Below are 19,049 nucleotides of genomic sequence, written 5' to 3'. Positions count from 1 at the left end.
GGTCAGGGGGTTTTGCCTTTGGCTGAATTTGTGCTTAACAATAGATCGTTGGAATCTATGGGGACGGCAACTTTCTTTTGTAATTATGGGTTTCATCCATGCTTTGGTCACTTTTCCATTCTCGACATTATCTATCAGATCTAATCAAACCTGGAACGTATGTCAAGACAGAACCCCTGAATGTAAAGGCTATAGGAAGTGTATAGCAAAACTGACAATAAAAAAATGTTGTACACTTTTGGATCTGAGCCGATAGCTAATGGAAGTTAAGCACTAGTGGTGAAATATCAGTGCACACTGCCTTCCTAGTTTCACAGTTTCAAGATTAGAAGAGAGTGACAAGCATTAGATATTTCCTAGTGGATAATAACTGACATATTGTGTATTATGTAGCTTAAATATTATCTTACTAGTGGTTTTGTCAACCCTTCAGGAATATAAATGTCAATCATCTTCTGGAGGCAAGCCTCAAGTGTATCGCTCTTTCAGAGTTTGCAAATATTCTCTGTTTCCCATATCTTCCTAAATTATTTTTAAAAGCAGACCGCTTTATTATGGTGTGGATGCAGTTTACACACTACTGTAGACACAGCACATAGAACAAAATTTAAACTAATCTTGAAAGTACCCATTTGTCTAAAAAACTGAATTTTGGCGTACAACAGTTAGTTTTAGAGACATCCATAAAATGCAGGTGCTCAGTTGTTCAATATTAATCTCTAGCCTTCAAGGAGACTCTGTGATTTTGACAAAATTAGGAAGTTCGTGGCAGTATAAATACGGTGCAAATAAAACTCAAATGCTTTATTCCTCCATGTAAATAGTAAAAGGCGACGTTTCGACTGCGCAGGGTCTTTATCAAGCTTGATAAAGACCCTGCACGGTCGAAACGTCGCCTTTTACTATTTACATGCAGGAATAAAGCATTTGAGATTTATTTACACCGTATTTATACTGCCACGAACTTCTTCATTTTGTGGACTCTCTTGGGAATCAAGGTTCTGATTCCTTTTGTAGCTTTGCATGTATCTCACCTCACCCTGGTGGGTTGCTCCTTTTGTGTGCTGCTGGTGGCATATTTTATTCAGTCTGTATGATTTTGAGTCTCATACAACCTAAAGATCTACTGTACATATAAACATAATTTCTGTTCTTGTTTTCTTATAGTAGAAAATAACTGATCAGCAGACAGTTTATTTTATGACTTGTAGAATTGACTAGGCGCTGCTATTGCAACAGACTTTGCACAAAACAATGGTACAAGTGAACATAAGAAACTTTGTAATATAACATACTAGAGAAAAATGCCTCTTCCTCTATTTAGCAGCCAATTCTCCTCCCCTGTGCCTAAATTCACTGCTTAAATCTGTTTTGAGATAGGCATAGATGGATTATCATTTCACTGAGGGATTAGGTTACAGCTGCAGCCCATAGAAGTCTATAGAGAGGGGGGGGAAGACGCAGCAATTGCAATGAGAGAAATGCTCATGGTTACAGTATGTTCAAACTTCAGATGACAATCCAGCAAATATCTTCTGTGGGAAAGATCTGACACTTGCCGCCAAATTTCTGCTGTGGATGCTGCACATCTGCACAAAGATTAGCCCTGCACACGCTGTCCTCCTGTCTGTGGCAGGTGCCATAAGAAAATACTAACAAGAATACTCACCTCTTGTAACTTATCCCTGTTTAGAATACACTCCATTAACAATACTTCTGATATCTATCTTTTAACCAAATGTAAATGCACTGGACTATCAAATGATGAAGTCCAATTTTCACTAACTTATCTATGAGCGGTTTATGTAAAACTGTATCAAAGACATTACTGAAATCCACTTATACGATATCTACGGCATCAGCTTCATCCACCGCTTTTGTGACATAGACAAAGAAATCAATGACATTAGTTTTACATGATCTGCTTATCATGTAGTCCTAGTCTTTTATGCTTTATGAATATAATATAGTCTTTATGGAAAACAAAGTATAGGGTTGGGTGACCTACAACCTAGAGAAGATCAAGACATAAACACAATCTGTCACTCCAGTATCTCTAATCCATACCCCATTTTTATTCCATGTTGTACCATTGAAAAACAAGAATAAAAGCAAATGACAAACAATAGGTAGCATGATGTACTGGCCTTCTGCCAAGCGTGTAACATCAGCAGCAATTGTCATGAGTAGCGTTTTCGGCCATCTGCTGTGGCATTGTTGCTTTAAATAAGATTGAACATGGGATGGAGCTACAAAGCATTGGGTTTCCATAACCTTCAGATCTTCTTTGTCTCACATTTCATCAGAGTGCATAACAATGTGTCAAGACTGTAACAAGGGAAAGGCTTGTCTGAAGATGGGGCTACCCTACACTGCCAAAAGTGGTCATGGGTTTATTTATAACTAGTATGGGGGCATATTTATTGTCTGGCTGAACAAAGCTCACGGATCTGGTCTAGAACGTTGACTGACAGTGACACCACACGTACCAGGTGAACAATGGTAAGTAAAATTATGGCATTTGTAACCTCAGTATTCATCATTACTCAGTAAGGAGCAATGGGAAGTCGTTAGCAGATAGCCATGGTTTACTATACTGACAGTGGAATGTGAATTCAATAGTCGGACAGTGAAAGTTTAGAAGAAAATCCACACTTAATGGTTACAGTATTTTACTGGTGTAGTAAAGGAGATTTTTGTCTTTTTTAAATAACTAGTATATATATTATATATGATATCACATGTGTATGTCAAGACTTTCACTTTATGGTTGCAAGTAATACTAATTTTCTAGCATAGTACTACACTACAAATGTTCATATTTGTGTTATCTGATAAAAAGGTAAATATTAAGTACGTTTTTTAACAAATACTGCAGTATTTGATCATTTGTGATTAATTGTGATGCTAATTAATCACAAATGCTGTGGTATCCAAATGATTACGTATGACCCATAAAAATGTATTCAAACTTCATTTATCATAAACAATACACTATGATTGTTTTATGAAACTGGGAGACATTAAAGGAGTTGTATGGCTTACAGTACTAATATAACGAGAGCAGAGTACAGATACAAAGAGGATCTCTCACTCTGGAGAGCCTCTCCTGCATTACACAGATAATCCATTGATTTAAATAGGAACTATGTAATCATTTTCCCTGCATCAGCACTGCAGACAAATGTAATGTGTATTGTAGGTTTTCCCCATAGATTACAGCTAATCATTGGGGTTCCCAGCAGTGGGACACCTTGTGATCAACTAAACATATGAAAACTCTTCTAACAAATACCAGTTGTCCAATAGTACCTGGACCGTAATCTTTAATCATTAGAAAATTCACAATTTAAACACAGGCTATTGGTTCTGATGAATGATCAAGTATGTATAAAATTCCTTGCAAGAATGTTTATTTATGGGACAGTTAATAATTTAATAATTTCTCACTGAACGAAGATAAAGCATTGTTACATTTACAGTTCATAGCCATGTTTTACTTTCAATGATACATTATTGACAATGACGTTAAAACATTAGCCAACATGTACTTCATGTCATTAACTTACTGCGCTGACCAGAAATGCTTACAAATATGCTATTGTGTAAAAGTGTGATCTCAAAAAAGAAAGTTAGACCCAAAGTATTTAGCAAGCATCCTGTTTTTTCTATTTTTTGCGGTTGGGACAGATTTTTAGTCAGTGTATATTTATATGATTTATCTTTCTAAAGAGAGGATTCATTCGAGGAGTTACTGCTGCTGAGAGCTACTTGAAGCTAACAAAAAAAAAGCAAGGGTGGGAGCTTGATAGGATAGTTAATTAAAAGTGTGGTTGTTTTAAGAGTGTGATTTAAAATCATGTGACTTTAAGCCAGGCTCACACAAGCGGGTCGGATGCTGCTTGCGGGAGGCCTGCAACGGATTCCATCTGTGAGCCCAGCCGGTGACCCTCCTATAACTATACTGAGGATGACCGCAGAGGCTCGCAAGCGGTCATGCACAGTACAGTGTTCGTTTTTTTGTTTATTTGTATCTCAGGCACCATTGGTTATCAATGACGCGGGTACCCGCAGCCCATACTCATTGTTAATTGTGTATGGGCTGCGGGTCGGATGGCCTCCATTGACATCAATAGAGGCGGTCTGCACAGATTTCACGGCAAAATAAAGCATGCTACAACTTTTCTACCGCTCGTAGAGTATGCAATCAAGCACCTAAAAGCTGTTGTCCTTTTGCTGCATATCTAAGTATGCAATTACATCTCAGCCAGATATGCAAATGATCAGAGATGTGGTCCAAGTAGATGAACAGTCTTGCCGCTTGAGGCCTTAAGGGCCCATTAACACACAAAGATGATCGCTCAAAAGATGGCTTTTGAGCGATCATTTAGTATAAACTACTAATTGGTACTAATGCCTATTAGTACCAATCAGTAGCTTAAGTAATGCAAGTCAGCTGCCAGGAGCTATATTCAGAGAACAGCGGGTGGTTTGTTCTCTGAATACTTTCCCTTTTTTCTGCAGTGGGGCTGACAGCTGAGACAATGTAATCAGCGCTTCCTGGGCAGAACACAGCATGTGGTCCTTCTTATCAGCTCTTCTGCCGAACAATGGATTTTATGCCAAACTTGGAATCCTCGTTTGGCAGAAAAGTGAAAGATTTACACACAACGATTATCGCTCAAAAGATGGCTTTCGAGCGAATTTTGAATGATAATCGTTGTGCGTAAAAGGGCCTTTAAAGTGGCTCCACCTTTGGTCTATAAAAAGCTTCTCAGAGACTACTTGTCTGTAGTGACCTGTTTTTCTGCTTGTGTAGAGCTTGTTTACCACTAGATATGCCTCTATAATGCAGTTGAAGAGATTTTGCCCAGTTAACAGAATTTGAGAGGAGGCACATTATTGAAATGCGAGAAATTGGATGGTCATATTGACGAATTGCCTGTTGGGACCAGTGGAAGCATGAGGACATGCATCCATGACAACCAGGCTCAGGATACCCTCGACAGACCACCAGAAAAGAGGATCGTCTGATCCTCTGACAATTACGAACAACTCCAACTGTTTCGTTATCCACCATCCAGGGAAAGGTGTTGTTGCGTTCGTGTGGGCAAATGAGCACTGGGCCCACACGAAAGTGACCCAGAAAGGATAGGCAACACCAGGTGAGCTACCACAGATTAACACCTCTCCCTATCTTCTACTATGGTTAGTGACACAGACCTACCTGAGTGGGGACATTGCCACAATAAAGGGTGGCCCAGCGGTTTTTCGGATCTGGGCTCTTGCTGCTCCTAGGAACCATGCACCCAGGAGGATAAGACACAAGCATGCCACCACCGACAGGGACAACTGGACAGAATAAGAAAACACAAAGAGCCAGAAATCACACCATACAGCAGCCAAAATGCAAACACTAGTAGCAGATCTTAACGCTATAAATGCCAGGTATTAGTTGACATTTTGATCAAAATATGGAAGCTAGCGGGCCACTTCATGGCTCCTGGCTATACCGCTAGTCCCTACACTAACTAGGAGTCCAGCGACATAACCCAACAAAAACTTTTCTTGCAGCCGCCAAACATAGATCCTGTTCACACCACAAACAGACAGAATAAGTACAGAGAAAACTGACCACATCCACACCTGGGAAGACAGCTTTATGTGTACTGACCCAGAGAGATTGGTTGTCTGACACACACATGCCCAGCCAGCACAATCGCCAACACCTGAGCAGGAGAACTCCAGAGCATCTGTAGCACCACAGGTCTCAGGAGACAGATGTGACAGGTGGCACCATCATTACAAGTCGTGTGGGAACCATTTTTTAGGCACTTGGTTGAAGGACATTTGGTCTCACGGCGCCCATTCCATGTACTGCCTTTGACACCCACCCACCGTTGGCTGTGTTTGCAGTGGTGTCATGAATGATAAAACTGGACTGCTGCGGAGTGGAACCAGGTTGTCTTTGTCAATGAATTTAGGTTTAATTTGAGCACCGACAATGGCCGTGTTTGTGCCTGGAGAGCTAGGGGTGAGCGCCTCAATCCTACCTTTGCTGTGGAGTGGCACTCTGCCCCTACTGATGACATTTTAAGGAGCAGCCATGCTAGGTAGTTCCTCCACAACTCCACACTTTGGTAGTTCTTTTCAGACCTGACTGACTGTGGTCTAGACCATGGGTCCCCAACTCCAGTCCTCAGGGACCACCAACAGGTCATGTTTTCAGAATCTCCTATAATAGGAACACCTGTGGCAATGTCTGAGGCACTGACAATAATTACATCACCTGTGCAACACTGAGGAAATTCTGAAAACATGACCTGTTGGCGGTCCCTGAGGACTGGAGTTTGGGAACACTGGTCTAGACTCAGGCTTAGCAAAGAGAGGGCAGATAGCCAAATTTCTACTAGTTAGCCATAGTAGCTAGGCTAGCTGTCATCGAGCCCCACCAGGCTTAAATCCATCCACTACATGTGGCTCATGGCAATCAGCCCTCTTTGTTACTGCTAGCAGTCAGATAGTAAGTGCAGCATAGGATGTCTACTGAGGTAATGAATTACCCTGGAACTTCTGGGTCTAACCCTTGTATTCCTACACCAGATCTTAGCACCATTTAGTACTCCTCATATATTTTGAGGTGCAGGGGGATTCACTGTCCCCTCGTTTATATCATATTTGAGGTCCACAAATGCATTTTGCGCTTACTGTTATAAATGTTACATCCACATTACTGCCAATGAACTACCACTCCTAGTAGGATATGAAGTACCCAGTATCAATTAACCAATAAAAAAGTGGTGGTTTTGGATATAGGACTCCTGATGATACCATTAATTGGGTTGAACTGCACATAGGGTCAAATAACTGTTGTTCTAAAAGAGTTGGGTCAATTAACCCCTTTAGTGGCAGGTCTATTATTACCATGTCAGCGTAGCAAGCCACAGAGATTTTCCTGAGGTAGCTCAAAGTGGCAAACGTGTACAGTGGCACAATAACTGTGCGTCTTGGCCAGCATTTCAGCACTACGGCTGTACACAGAAATCTTCCGGGGTTTAACTGCATGGTCAGTGCAGCAAGTCCCGGAGATTTTCTGGGCGTGCCACTAAAGAGGTTAATGATTGTTATAAAAAGTTGATCTCTTATTACGTCACTAGATAGGTACCACAATGAATGCCTGTTATGTCTATTGATATTGGTTTAATAACAACAATACAACCAAAATTTTAACTATAGGACATTTAACACGAACTACTCATACAGGAATTTGATGTTTTATCACCTATGAGGTTGCATTCGCACGGTAATGTTCACCAATACACAGTGTGCTCTCACTTCCATGATCATTGCGATGCAAAGGGCCCTGAAACTGTAACACACACGATTTAATAAATCAAGGATCGTGGTGTGTATTACACAAATTATAACATTTTGCGCTCGAAAATCCATTAGAGCCCATTTCTGTATACGTTTTGGAGATAACCAACTGCAGAGGGAGATCCAGCCATTTCTTGGTGTGTTCCCCCCTCCTTCCTTCTTTTCTTTGTGCTGTTTTTGTTTTGGGGTTTATACTTTGCTTCATATTAATGTCATCACTATTAGCTATGATTAGTTCCTGATTTTTAATTAGAATAAAAGTTATATTTTATCATTATCCTTTTCAGTGACATCTTGCCCCTACTGCTGGTGTGATGGTATTTGCATTTGTATTCGTATGTGCAATACACAGAGAATAGAATCTGTTGATTTCAATGGGTTCATTCACATTTCCGTATTTTGCACATGCATTATAGAAACTCGGGCGCAACTTTTTAATCGCCCATGTGCATGTACCCTTACCCACAAAACTGTGTGGCCATTGTGACAACCATAATTTGTGAACATAGCCCAAATCAAGTAGTCCGGGTCCATGTTCATTTTTGCGTTCTTGAAAAGGTGCATTTTCGTATCACAATCCAATATGCATGAGGAATAGTAAATAAAGGGAACCTGTTAAGGCAACTTAATGCTGTTCTTACCATGGGCAGCATGAAATAGTGCTAGGTACTGCCTGACTACCATGAACTATGTTTTAAAGGGGTTTTGTCATTAATACAAAACCCCGTTTTCCAGCTTAGCCCTGCTAAAATAACAGATGACAGTATACTCACCTCTCCTGGGGCCCAGGAATGGAGCTGACAGCTGGTTCTGGCATCGGTGGTGACTTCTAGGTAGACAGGCTGGGTGGAAGCATGTGACCAATGGGCCCAATCATAGGCTGCAGTGTCACATTCCCAAACTCCTGGGATTAGGGCAGCCAGGATATGAGCGTTGATGCCAGAAGTTGTTACGGTGACGCTGCAGCCTCTGATTGGAAGGTGAGTATAACCTCATTTGTTATTTTAGGCCCAACCTGGGGTATGGGGTTTTGTTTTAATGATAAAACCCTTTTAAAGAACAAAGTTCTAACAAGTACCAGACTTGGAGATAAGGGTTTTCTGGGTGGCTCCTCACTTGGTCCTTCCTGCCCAGCTAACACTGATTGACAGATCTCTCCCCATTTACACATACATAGAGCAACCTGTTAATCTCTAAAACACTGCAATACTTCAGAATAAAACAGTTTAGTATTGTCAGGGCACCTGTTAATATTGCCTGTTGTTTGTGTAACATTAACTTGCTAACAGGTTCCCTTTAATTAAGGCCGCCTGCACACTGGGCAAATTTGCATTGCGAAATCCGATGCGGGATTCCACCTCCGGATTCTGCAGCAAATCCAGCCCATAGCATGCTATGAGAAATCGATTGCGATTTTTGGTGCACGGGGGAGAAATCGCAGTATTGAAGTCAATGGAAGCAGTCTGTCCAGCAGCCATTTTGCAATAATCACTGCAGAATGGTTGCAGGAGCCGTGTCATCGCCATAGCGACGGTGCGGCATCCTCTGCACTGTGTATGTGCCGGCCAGCACATTCGCAGCAGAGGAGAAGACGGCGGAAAGGTAAGCTCGGGTCACCCACCGGGAACCAGGTTGAACTCCGCTGGGGGAATCTCGCATACGGGGTCTGACCCGCTTGTGTGCAGGCGGCCTAATGAAATTTGAGTTAGCAGGTTGCCTGACCAAGGTTTTAGCTGTGAAGTGGTAAACAGCGGACAGTTCAATGTCCACTTTATATTTACATAAAATATTATCTTTATTCTTCTATCTGAACCCAGCTTATTTCCTGAATTTAGCCATTTTTGCCACAAAATAGCTGTTGAAAATATGCTACTATTAAAAATAATTTTACGCTAACCTGTATCCCAACTTTCTCAAGTCTCCCAAGAAAGCAAAGAAGAGGGCAGAAGGAGCCAACTCCAATGTATTCTCCATGTTTGAGCAAACCCAGATTCAGGAGTTTAAGGAGGTAAACGATGTGTGTAGAAAAATATTAAGAAGGGAACAATGTGACTTTTTGTGGAATAGATGATGGGTCACATTTATTACTGGTGTTGTGCCAGAATTCTGGAGAAAGTTACACTCTTTTTTTGCGCAAATCAATTTAGGCAATTTTACTATTGATTTGCATAAAAATAACAGATGTTACACCTCTCACTTCACATTTCAAAAGAATCTAGAAAAGGGGGTGAGGGGTTTGTGGAGTGAGGTTTTTAGACAGATTTAAGAATTGTAATGTCACTCCAGTAGTTGGGGGGAGTCGCTTTGTACGCCACCCATCTCTAAACATATCATGCAATAACTAATAAGTTTGTCACATTTTGACCTGGAGAACGGAAAAAAAAGCATGCCAGAAAACTGGTGCTGAAAATTCCCTTAATGATAAATTCCCCCCAATGTATAACATTTAGCAGCAACTTCTGAATGTACAAACTGAAAATCATTTTGAGCCTAAAAGCCATTATTCAGCCTGCGTGTCAGTATCGTAAACATACAAGCATCATTTTAGAAGACTCTGAAAATGGAGCAAATGCTGCCAAATGTATCAAAATGAAAACTTTTAAAAATAAATGTATTGCCATGGACTAGACATGGCTAACATAGTGGGCACCAATATTTTGTTTTAGTCATTTTACTCTTTGCCATGCCCCACTTTCTAGAACTTTTTCACAACTGTTAAAGTAACTATAAAATGTTTTTAAAATACACATTTAATGGCACATTTAGCATAATAAACCCCCTCCACTACTTCTACAGACGAGGAAAGATTTTATGTAGGTCTTGTTATGTATAGATGACACACTAATGGCTTTCCGTCTTTTCACATCGTATTTGGACACAATTGGGGCTATTTAAGATGACCTGTACCCTAGAATTTTGGCATCCAAGTCTTGCAGTTTTGGCGCATGTGCCAAGACTGTGACTTCTACGCCGTACTTCGCCACACTTTTAAAAAGGGAGTTTTAGACCGTCACCTTTACTATAATCTACACATCTTTTCCAGAACCTAGTTGGCATAGTCTTTTCATCTGGTGCACAGAGATGCTGCCCGATGAAACACAAGTACTAATAGGCTTACACCTCTTAATACATTTGTCAATTGTAGATAGGCACAGGCTTTACTTACATTAGCATGTGAAAAACTGGTCTAAGTAAATAAGCCCCTATCTTTATTGTACATCTGCCCCAAACCTATACCATATGTGCCATATTTATGCCATTGACTTCCATTATTAAAAATGTAATCCAGTTGGTATACAATTTTTGTAGGATTCATTTGCCGCTACTACATTTTCCAATAAAGTTGAACACTGGCCAAACATAAGCCAAAAGGACACGGTCAAACATTTGGTTAATAGAAGTTTATGACAATGTTATTTTGAGAGCATTTCCTGACATACTGTATGCATTGAAAATAGTGCCCATTAGTCATGTGAAGAGAGCCATTGTTAATTTTCATAAAATACATTCATGGAACTATAAAAATATTTAGGAATCATTTCACTCCTCTATTTACACTTGATGATTATTTAGTGCTTTTGGAGGAAATTCAAGTCCATTAGCAGTTAAGTCATTCTTACTTTAGCTAACTGTGCTTTCTGTTGGGTCCCTTATTATGTACACATACTGTTACGTCTTACAAAAACTGTTGTCCATAGGACAAAGATACACATAATATATGAACAAAGAGAACTAAAAATATTTAAAACAGAACCAAAAATCTGTGAAATAGGAAATCTGCCCCTACGCTCCTAATCCTATGTAAAAGCGGAGCACTCTCCCTGATGAGGGCAACCCCATGTGAGGACCCTGGGGTTTCTGTCTTTCCTATGTGGAAAATAGGGATTGCTGCAGAGAAAGAATAACAGAGAATAAGACTAGAATGAAGACAAGCACACTATGCCCAAGATGGAACACAATAGCAAAACAGTCTGGAAAAAGATGCTGCAACACACCAAAGTGTCAAAAAAAACCCAAAACAAACCTATCTGATTATGGAGCAGAAAGGGGGCAACCAACTTGACAATATACAGCAATATATAAAGAGGACCCAAAATTCATGTATGCAGGTGCTCCATTGCCCAACTGGGGAGCATACCTCTCAGCTGACCTATCACTTCACGCACTCACAGAGAAGTCCGCATTGCAGTGACCAGCACTGAAATGGGTCAGGACTGATGCTGTAATATCACACCTATCCCAAACCGACACAGCCGGTGAGCTGTGACACATACCATATATACCAATGGACAAAGGATGGTCCGCAGTAGTTAGTTCAGTTAAAGATAATTTAAACAAGACAGTCTTTATAATAAAAGTGACTAAGTTCTATTTTCTTCTTCTTTATTGAGGCATTCACCATCATGGACCAGAATCGAGATGGGTTCATTGATAAAGAAGATCTCAGAGATACTTTTGCAGCTTTAGGTAATGAAAGTTATGATTTTGTGTGCGCATGTAGAGCACTCTCCTACTTAACAAATACAGCCTTCTAAAATAACTTCAAAGCCCAACAGATACAGGCTGCTAATACGTACAATATCTGAGAACAGGTTGCCAGTAATAAAGTTCATAGAGATGGCACTACAAAAGTTAATCCTTCATTATCACATCCTGGATATGCAGTACTTAAATGACTAAAATGTCACACATACCACGCTGCCATGTCCACACATGAAACTGTAACACTATCCACATAATTGTGTAGGATCCTCAAGTCTTGGTTGTTACTGGAGAGTATACAGCTGTTATCAGAGTTACTATTAAGTAAAAATAGCCAGCTTATTTCTCTAAAGGCAAACTCATAAGTATGTGAACCCTGGAGGAGTAACAACCAACTTTCATTTACAGTCATTTATAGTGAATGTATTCATAGGATGTTCTACAGTAAGATAATTCATTATTAGGGGCACAATTTTAATTTACCACACATAATAGATGACACTTAACTGGTATAGTACACACTGGTCTATGTCTTCAAAGGTCGTCTGAATGTGAAAAATGAAGAACTGGAAGAAATGTTAAAAGAAGCTCCAGGACCAATTAATTTTACCGTGTTCTTAACAATGTTTGGAGAGAAGCTGAAAGGTTTGTAGTATTTTACCATTTCTATTAAATGCCTTTGGGAGTAATAGAGCTACGTGTCCAAGTTTACTAGAGAGCTAGCAACAGGGTCATTACTAGGGTACTAAAAAAAAACTGTGGGGTCTGCTTAGTCAATTTTTTTTTTGTTTTTAGAAATAAGACTGGCATCCACCAAACAATTATTATACAATGGTAGCAATATTAAAAAAAACTGTAAAGTATTATGCAAATACAATCAATCATCAACTAACAGCATATTGGAGTCCCAAATATATAATGGATAGAATAACCAATGTCCTATGTATTTAAATATATCTATACAATTAGTACACTTCATAAATCCCAAATAACTTGAATAGGGCTTATGGCAGTAGTGGCGCCGAGCAAAGAAAGTCTCTGAGGAGCTGCACCCACTTTATTTTAAAGATTCTATAAACCCCAATGGTTGGATCCCCTCTCAGTCAGTACAGAGGCATAATTTGAAGCTCCTGGGCCCCAAAGCAAAATCTGTAACCGGGCCCCCAAGTATAACGCTTTATTCATAGTACTGGGCTCCTTATATGGAGAAGAGAGGCCTTATGGGCCCCCTAAGGCTCCTGGGCCCGGGTGCAACCGCATCCCTTATTGTTACGCCCCTGAGTCAGTAAGTGATGGCATATCTTAGTAATATGCCATCACGTATATGCACAGGGAAACCCCTTTAAGGCAGTTTGTAGATCATCATTACAAAGTACAGCTTACAATAGACTACAGTATTAATCAGGACCAGTCTATATTAACCTCTTCTTGCAATTCATAGTACATGTATAGTGAACGTTGGGTGTCACTGTACAGAGTGGGCTCAGGAGCCAAGGCCATACTATACACAGTGGGTGTTGGCAGTCTTTGAGAGCTGACACCTGATTGAAACTGCCGAGATTAGAGATAACTCCGATCACGGCAGTTAATCCTTTAGATGCTGCTGTTAGTAGGCCCAAAGGAAGAGGGCTCCCTCTGTCACTGGAACAGCTTGATTGCAACAAGATTGAGGATGCCTGCTTGGGCGTCATGGCAGCCTGGGGCCTTTCTGTCTATTAAGCGGTGTCTGAGGTATTGCAGTATATTGTATAAACAATCAAACAATCACTAGTTCAAGTCTCCTATATGGACTTAAAAAAAAAAAAGTTATAAGATTAATAACTTTTTTTAATTATTAGTAAATTAAAAAAATATTAAAATGTGAAAAGAAGCCTTTATCCAGTCATCATCTAAAAAATAAATAAAAATTAGCATCATTGTGTCTGAAAAACTCCAATTTACTAAAATATCACATTATTTATCCCACATGCTGAATGCCATCAGAAAAAAAATACACAATGTCAGAATTGCGCTTTTTTGATAACCTCATTTCTAAGAAAAAAATGGAATAAAAAGTGATCAAATTCAGAATGGTACCAATAAAAATTACAAGTTGCCCCACAAAAAATAATCCCTCACACAGCTGCATCGATGTAAAAAAAAGGTTATGGGGGTCAAAAGATGGTGACAAAAAGCACTTTAAAAAATGTGGTTTTTTTGAGTAGTAAAACAGATAAAAAACTATGTAAATCTAATATAGCTGTAAGCATACTGAACTACAGAAGAAAGATAATGGGTCATTTTAACTGCACTCTGAACAATGTAAACACCCCAGACCCCCAAGGACCCAAAATAGCAAATTTTCTTTTTGGTTAGTTAAAAGGTAGCATTGAAAACTACATCTCATTCTGTAGAAACAAGCCCTCCTGTATCTATGTTGCCGGAAGAATACAAAAGTTATGTATTTTTTTTTGGTTTTTTTTAAGTGGAAATGAAAAAATAAAATCAAAGAAAAAAAGTGCTGCAGCAGGATGCAGTTAAATGACACATGGCTGATGGTCTTCTTTGATTAGTTATCTGCTTTCTTTGGAAGCTGCCATCTGACCCAGATCATAATGGAAGTCTCCTTGTTATAGTTTTGCCAGCATTTTGGCTTGTCCACGTATCTTCTGCTCGGTTTACGCATAGCTAATTAGCTAATAGTTAGAGATGAGCGAGCACCCAAATGCTCGGGTCCGCGTTATTCGAGTCGAGCTTTTCGTAAAATTCGAGAGCTCTACTCGAGTAACAAACCCCATTGACTACAATCGGAGACTTGAGCATTTTTGTATGTGGGACGCCGGGTCCCGAGCTTTTTTTTCTTTCTTGGTTCGTGTGTATTTTCTCTCTCTCTCTCCCCTGCCTGCCAGACAGACAAAAAATTTGCCAATGACGCGCGCAGCGTCGTGGAGAGGAGCGGCCAAAACAGGCACGTCACAGTGGGGAGGAGCCAAAAACTGGGGCGGGGTCGAATACGATTTGATGCTCGTTCGAGTAACGAGCACCATCGAGTACGCTAATACTTGAACGAGCATCAAGCTCGGCAGAGTATGTTTGCTCAACTCTACTAATAGTAAAATGTTATACAGTAAGTGGCACCTACTGTGTCGATCTGAAGGATATGCACCATGTTATTATATATTTTCTGTCCCTCACATAATAATTAATAATGATAATAATTTAGTGTGTGATTTAATATGTGATTATACTTGCAGGAGCTGATCCAGAGGAAACGATTCTAAATGCTTTCAAAGTGTTTGACCCTGAAGGCAGCGGCCTTCTCAAATCAGATTAGTGAGTAGAGGTGTCTGCAGAGTTGCTGCTCTGGTTTCCTATTCTGAGCTGTCTTTTAACTCATCTTTTTATGCTTTATTTTTAGCATAAGAGAAATGCTTATGACTCAGGCTGAGAGGTTCTCAAGTGAAGAGGTATAATTTTCAGCTCCTCTGCTGTACTTGTGTATGACAGAATAAACACAATCTGCAATATTCATCCTATTTTCAGATTCTAAGAATGAATATAATTGGCTGGGCTTAATAACATTAGAATTTCTTCTTCAGCATAACCCCATCATAGAAAATATTGTTCATCACGACCATTTATTGGGGGATATTCATATCCATTTTTCAAAAGCCATTACATCATCATGAAGGGCCAATGATGTCACCGAGGGTGCACCCTTCCTCTGTGAACCTTTTACATGCCACGGTCAACTTTGATGGCAGCATGTAAGGGATTTAGGCTTCATGTCCACTTGAAAAATACAATCCGCGCAGAATCTGCGCGCGGATTTCCGCGGCAGATTCCGCGCGGATTTGCTTTAAATGGTATTTTTTTTGCATGCAGATATCTGCACACATTGCTATCAATGTGATAGCAATGTTGCCGATCCGCGCGGAAAAACGCAATTCTTTTTTAAAATGCCATCCGCGGGTGCAAAAATCAATTTAATGGACCGTGGATGGCCAATGATTCCCTATGGGCAAAATCCGCTGCGGAATCCGCAATTCTATTTAGCTAGTGGACATGAGGCCTAACAGTGAGGATCGGTGTTCTCCCCATTACCTGCTGTGGCAGAGGAAGGTCGGCTGTCAGTCAGCATTTGAGCCTGTGCCATCCATAAGGCGTAACTGTTCATCCATTTGTGGGAACCCCTTCAAACCCATGATGTACATACACATCCTTGGGAGGGAAGGGGTTTAATGGTTTGTCCAGTTACTATATTATTTTTAAGGAAATGTGTACAGGTGTTAAATTAACAAAACCAGAAATATATTTGTACTTAGTAATGACAATCTAGCACTTCACCCCTGCGGTTCTCCTGGTCTTTGTCTTGGAACTGCCATCACCTGACCGCTGCGGCCAGAGACTGCACCAGTCCAATACTGTTCTCCTGGCATATCTGTTCACAGCATCTGAGTAGATATGCCAGGAGAACAGCAACTGGTTGCTGCAGGCTCTGATTAGCTGCAGCAGTCAGGTGGTAGCTGTTCCAGAACGAACACTGCGCTGATCCCCAAGGCTGAGGACAGATAATACACAAGAGAAAACAAAGGTTGTACAAAAAAAACCAAGGAAACACAAAACACAATGTGAAAAATATATATATATTTTATTAGCAATTATAAGCCACAGATACCAAAAAATTTTATATTTTAAAACATTTAAAAAGTTCTATTAGGTATATCCAAGAGAGCAAAGGGTACAGACTGGAAAATAAGTAGCAAGCAGACCCCATACAAACATCCACCTATAGCATAAAAACAGCCACTATGTAAATTCAAGGTACAAAAACATATGACCAAATGTGCCCCAAGAACCAGGGCTCATAGCATGTAATAGAGCCCTGCTATAGAATTAGATTTGCGGAAGATCCGCAATTCAAAGTGCCCATAGGGAAGCATTGGCATCCACAACTGAATTTAAGCATGCAGATTTGAGTTGTGGACCTTTTGGTGCGGATTCCGTGCACACAGGCTCAATAGAAGTCAATGAGTACAGATGATCTGCAGTGCAACCGCAAATACAATTGTGGATGTACTGCAGATTTGAAGGTTAAAATCAATTAGGGAGGTGGGGAAAAGGCTGGGTGGTGAGGTTGCAGATTTTTTCCATGCACGTGATCTGCAGTGCATCTGCATACATCCATGCAGAAAACCAATACATCTGCGATCTCCTGCAAATGGTTTCTGCAGGTTTCCCGCTGTGAAAATCCACATGCGGAATCCGATCCGCCTGTGGACATGAGGCCTTTAGACCTAGGAAAGACAAATGAAAGGCATAACACCAGATAGAGGTCATGTAGTGGCTGAAGGGCAAACGGTGTGAGCAAGGGGGAAAGCTTTGAAAAAAAAATAAAAAATGTATTTTATATATATATATATATATATATATATATATATATTCAGACAACCCCTTTAACAAAACTATTCGATAAGTTTTCCCCCCAGAAACACTAGTAGTATAACTTTCTTGACTTTCTTTTGTTCTTTGTCTGTTAAAGGTAGACCAGATGTTCACAGCTTTTCCACCTGATGTGACCGGAAACTTAAACTACAAAAACCTTGTGCATATCATCACCCACGGTGAAGAGAAAGAGGAATAAGCAGTAGTCTTGATTTAATTTTAACAACCTGCTGAGATTTTTGTCTTTTTTAATCGCTCATAAACCCTTATAACACCAGATATCACAAACAATCCATAGGATCCTTTGTAACATTGTAAACCAACGCTGCTTTCTAAGGCCATATTCACAACTGCGCTGAAGACTTGCTCCATTATTTCAGCTGGGAAAATTGCGGACAGTATGCTGAAAATCAGAGGATCCCTATTATAGTCAATGAAGTCTGTCTGGTGCCTTTCAGGTCTGGCAGGTGCTGGATCTGGCACTTCGATTGTTCATCTCCTATAATGGAGCCGAACAAAGGCAATTAGACCAGAGGTGTGAAGGAAGTGTGAAGGTGGCCTAAGGGACATTCTACCATTCTGTTTGAGAATACATGCCTCACAAAGTCAGTATATAATGTGAACGACTGTGTAAGATGAAAATAAATGTTATTTCTATATCAATTTATTCTCTATATTATTATGTATGGATCTTGATTTTAGATTTTGAAGGCATGTTGACAATATTATTCAATGTTCTTGTTGCAGTGGCATAGCTATAGAGGTTGCAGGGTTTGTGACTAGATTCCAAAACCTGAAGACACATAGTGTGATTGTTCTCAGTAAGAGAAACCAGGCAATCTCATAGATATGATAGCTTTTATTGGCTAACAAAAATCCATGAGGTTACAGCAAGCTTTCGGATCTTCTATCGATCCTTCAGCAGGCTAAAATGGAGCTAGTTTGTATGGGGCACATATGTAATGTAGAAAGGACACTTGTACTAGTGGAGTGCCTAGGTACGCACGGCGCGGGGCTCCCTGATCTTCACCCACACCACTGTCCCTTCCTGGAGATAGCCCTGATGGTGGACACGACCAGGCCGCCAACTCTGACCCTATGCTTCCTAGGGGGGGGGACAGGCAGGGACCACCGTACCTATGCAAGAGAATACTACCCACTAGCACCAACAGGAAAGGCAGATAACAAAACCAACACGAACATTACAAATAGGACAGAGGCAGATGGTAAAGCCTGGCTGACAACAGTGAGGTCTAGCAGACAAGCTAACAGAAACAGGATACAACCAGAGGTAGACTGGAACCCCTGGTTGATAACAGAAGGTAAAGCAGACAATAGCAAGGTCAAACGGACAAGCTGCATGAAGCAGGATACAAATGAGGCAGAATGGAAAACCCTGGCTGATAACAGCGAGGGCTAGCGGACAAGCTGACAGAAGCAGGATAAAAACAAAGGCAGACTGGATAGCACACAGAGGGAAAGGCACAAGGTATCAGGGCCAGGCTACCAGCAAGTCAGAGTAGCTGGGCTACACAGCGGACACTGAAAAGCACCACAAAGTACAGAACCGACACTCAGCAGGTCAGAGCCACGAGACTACTCAGAGGACACTGTAAACTGAACACCACTGAACAATGAACACTGAACAATAATCAAAGTCCAGGACCAGACTGAACAAGAAAAATAATCGGCAACTCCCAGACAGCCAGAGCTGGATATTATAGGAAGGCAGGAGGAGCCGATAGGTAGATAGACCTGTCAATCAC

General features: G+C 40.5%; 1 protein-coding gene across 1 annotated transcript; it reads left to right on the top strand.

Annotated features, from left to right (window-relative positions):
• The first annotated feature begins 2,427 nt into the window (after positions 1-2,427).
• Positions 2,428-17,946, top strand: MYL2 (myosin light chain 2). Its single transcript, XM_066601922.1, has 7 exons — positions 2,428-2,502; positions 9,296-9,385; positions 11,769-11,844; positions 12,400-12,504; positions 15,093-15,171; positions 15,257-15,305; positions 17,381-17,946. The coding sequence occupies exons 1-7, from the start codon at positions 2,500-2,502 to the stop codon at positions 17,480-17,482; spliced, it is 504 nt and encodes a 167-aa protein (XP_066458019.1). The 5' UTR covers positions 2,428-2,499; the 3' UTR covers positions 17,483-17,946.
• The last annotated feature ends 1,103 nt before the right edge of the window (positions 17,947-19,049 follow it).

This window comes from Eleutherodactylus coqui, chromosome 5 (genome assembly GCF_035609145.1).
Source record: "Eleutherodactylus coqui strain aEleCoq1 chromosome 5, aEleCoq1.hap1, whole genome shotgun sequence".
NCBI lineage: Eukaryota > Metazoa > Chordata > Amphibia > Anura > Eleutherodactylidae > Eleutherodactylus > Eleutherodactylus coqui.
The sequence above is the reverse complement of the archived record's forward strand: the minus strand, read 5'-3'. Positions and strand labels throughout refer to the sequence as shown.

Excerpts from the sequence above, each read along its gene's own strand:
- MYL2 (XM_066601922.1), top strand. Across the intron at positions 12,505-15,092 it reads GTTTGGAGAGAAGCTGAAAG|GAGCTGATCCAGAGGAAACG; the intron begins GTTTGTAGTATT and ends TTATACTTGCAG. Across the intron at positions 15,306-17,380 it reads AGAGGTTCTCAAGTGAAGAG|GTAGACCAGATGTTCACAGC; the intron begins GTATAATTTTCA and ends TGTCTGTTAAAG.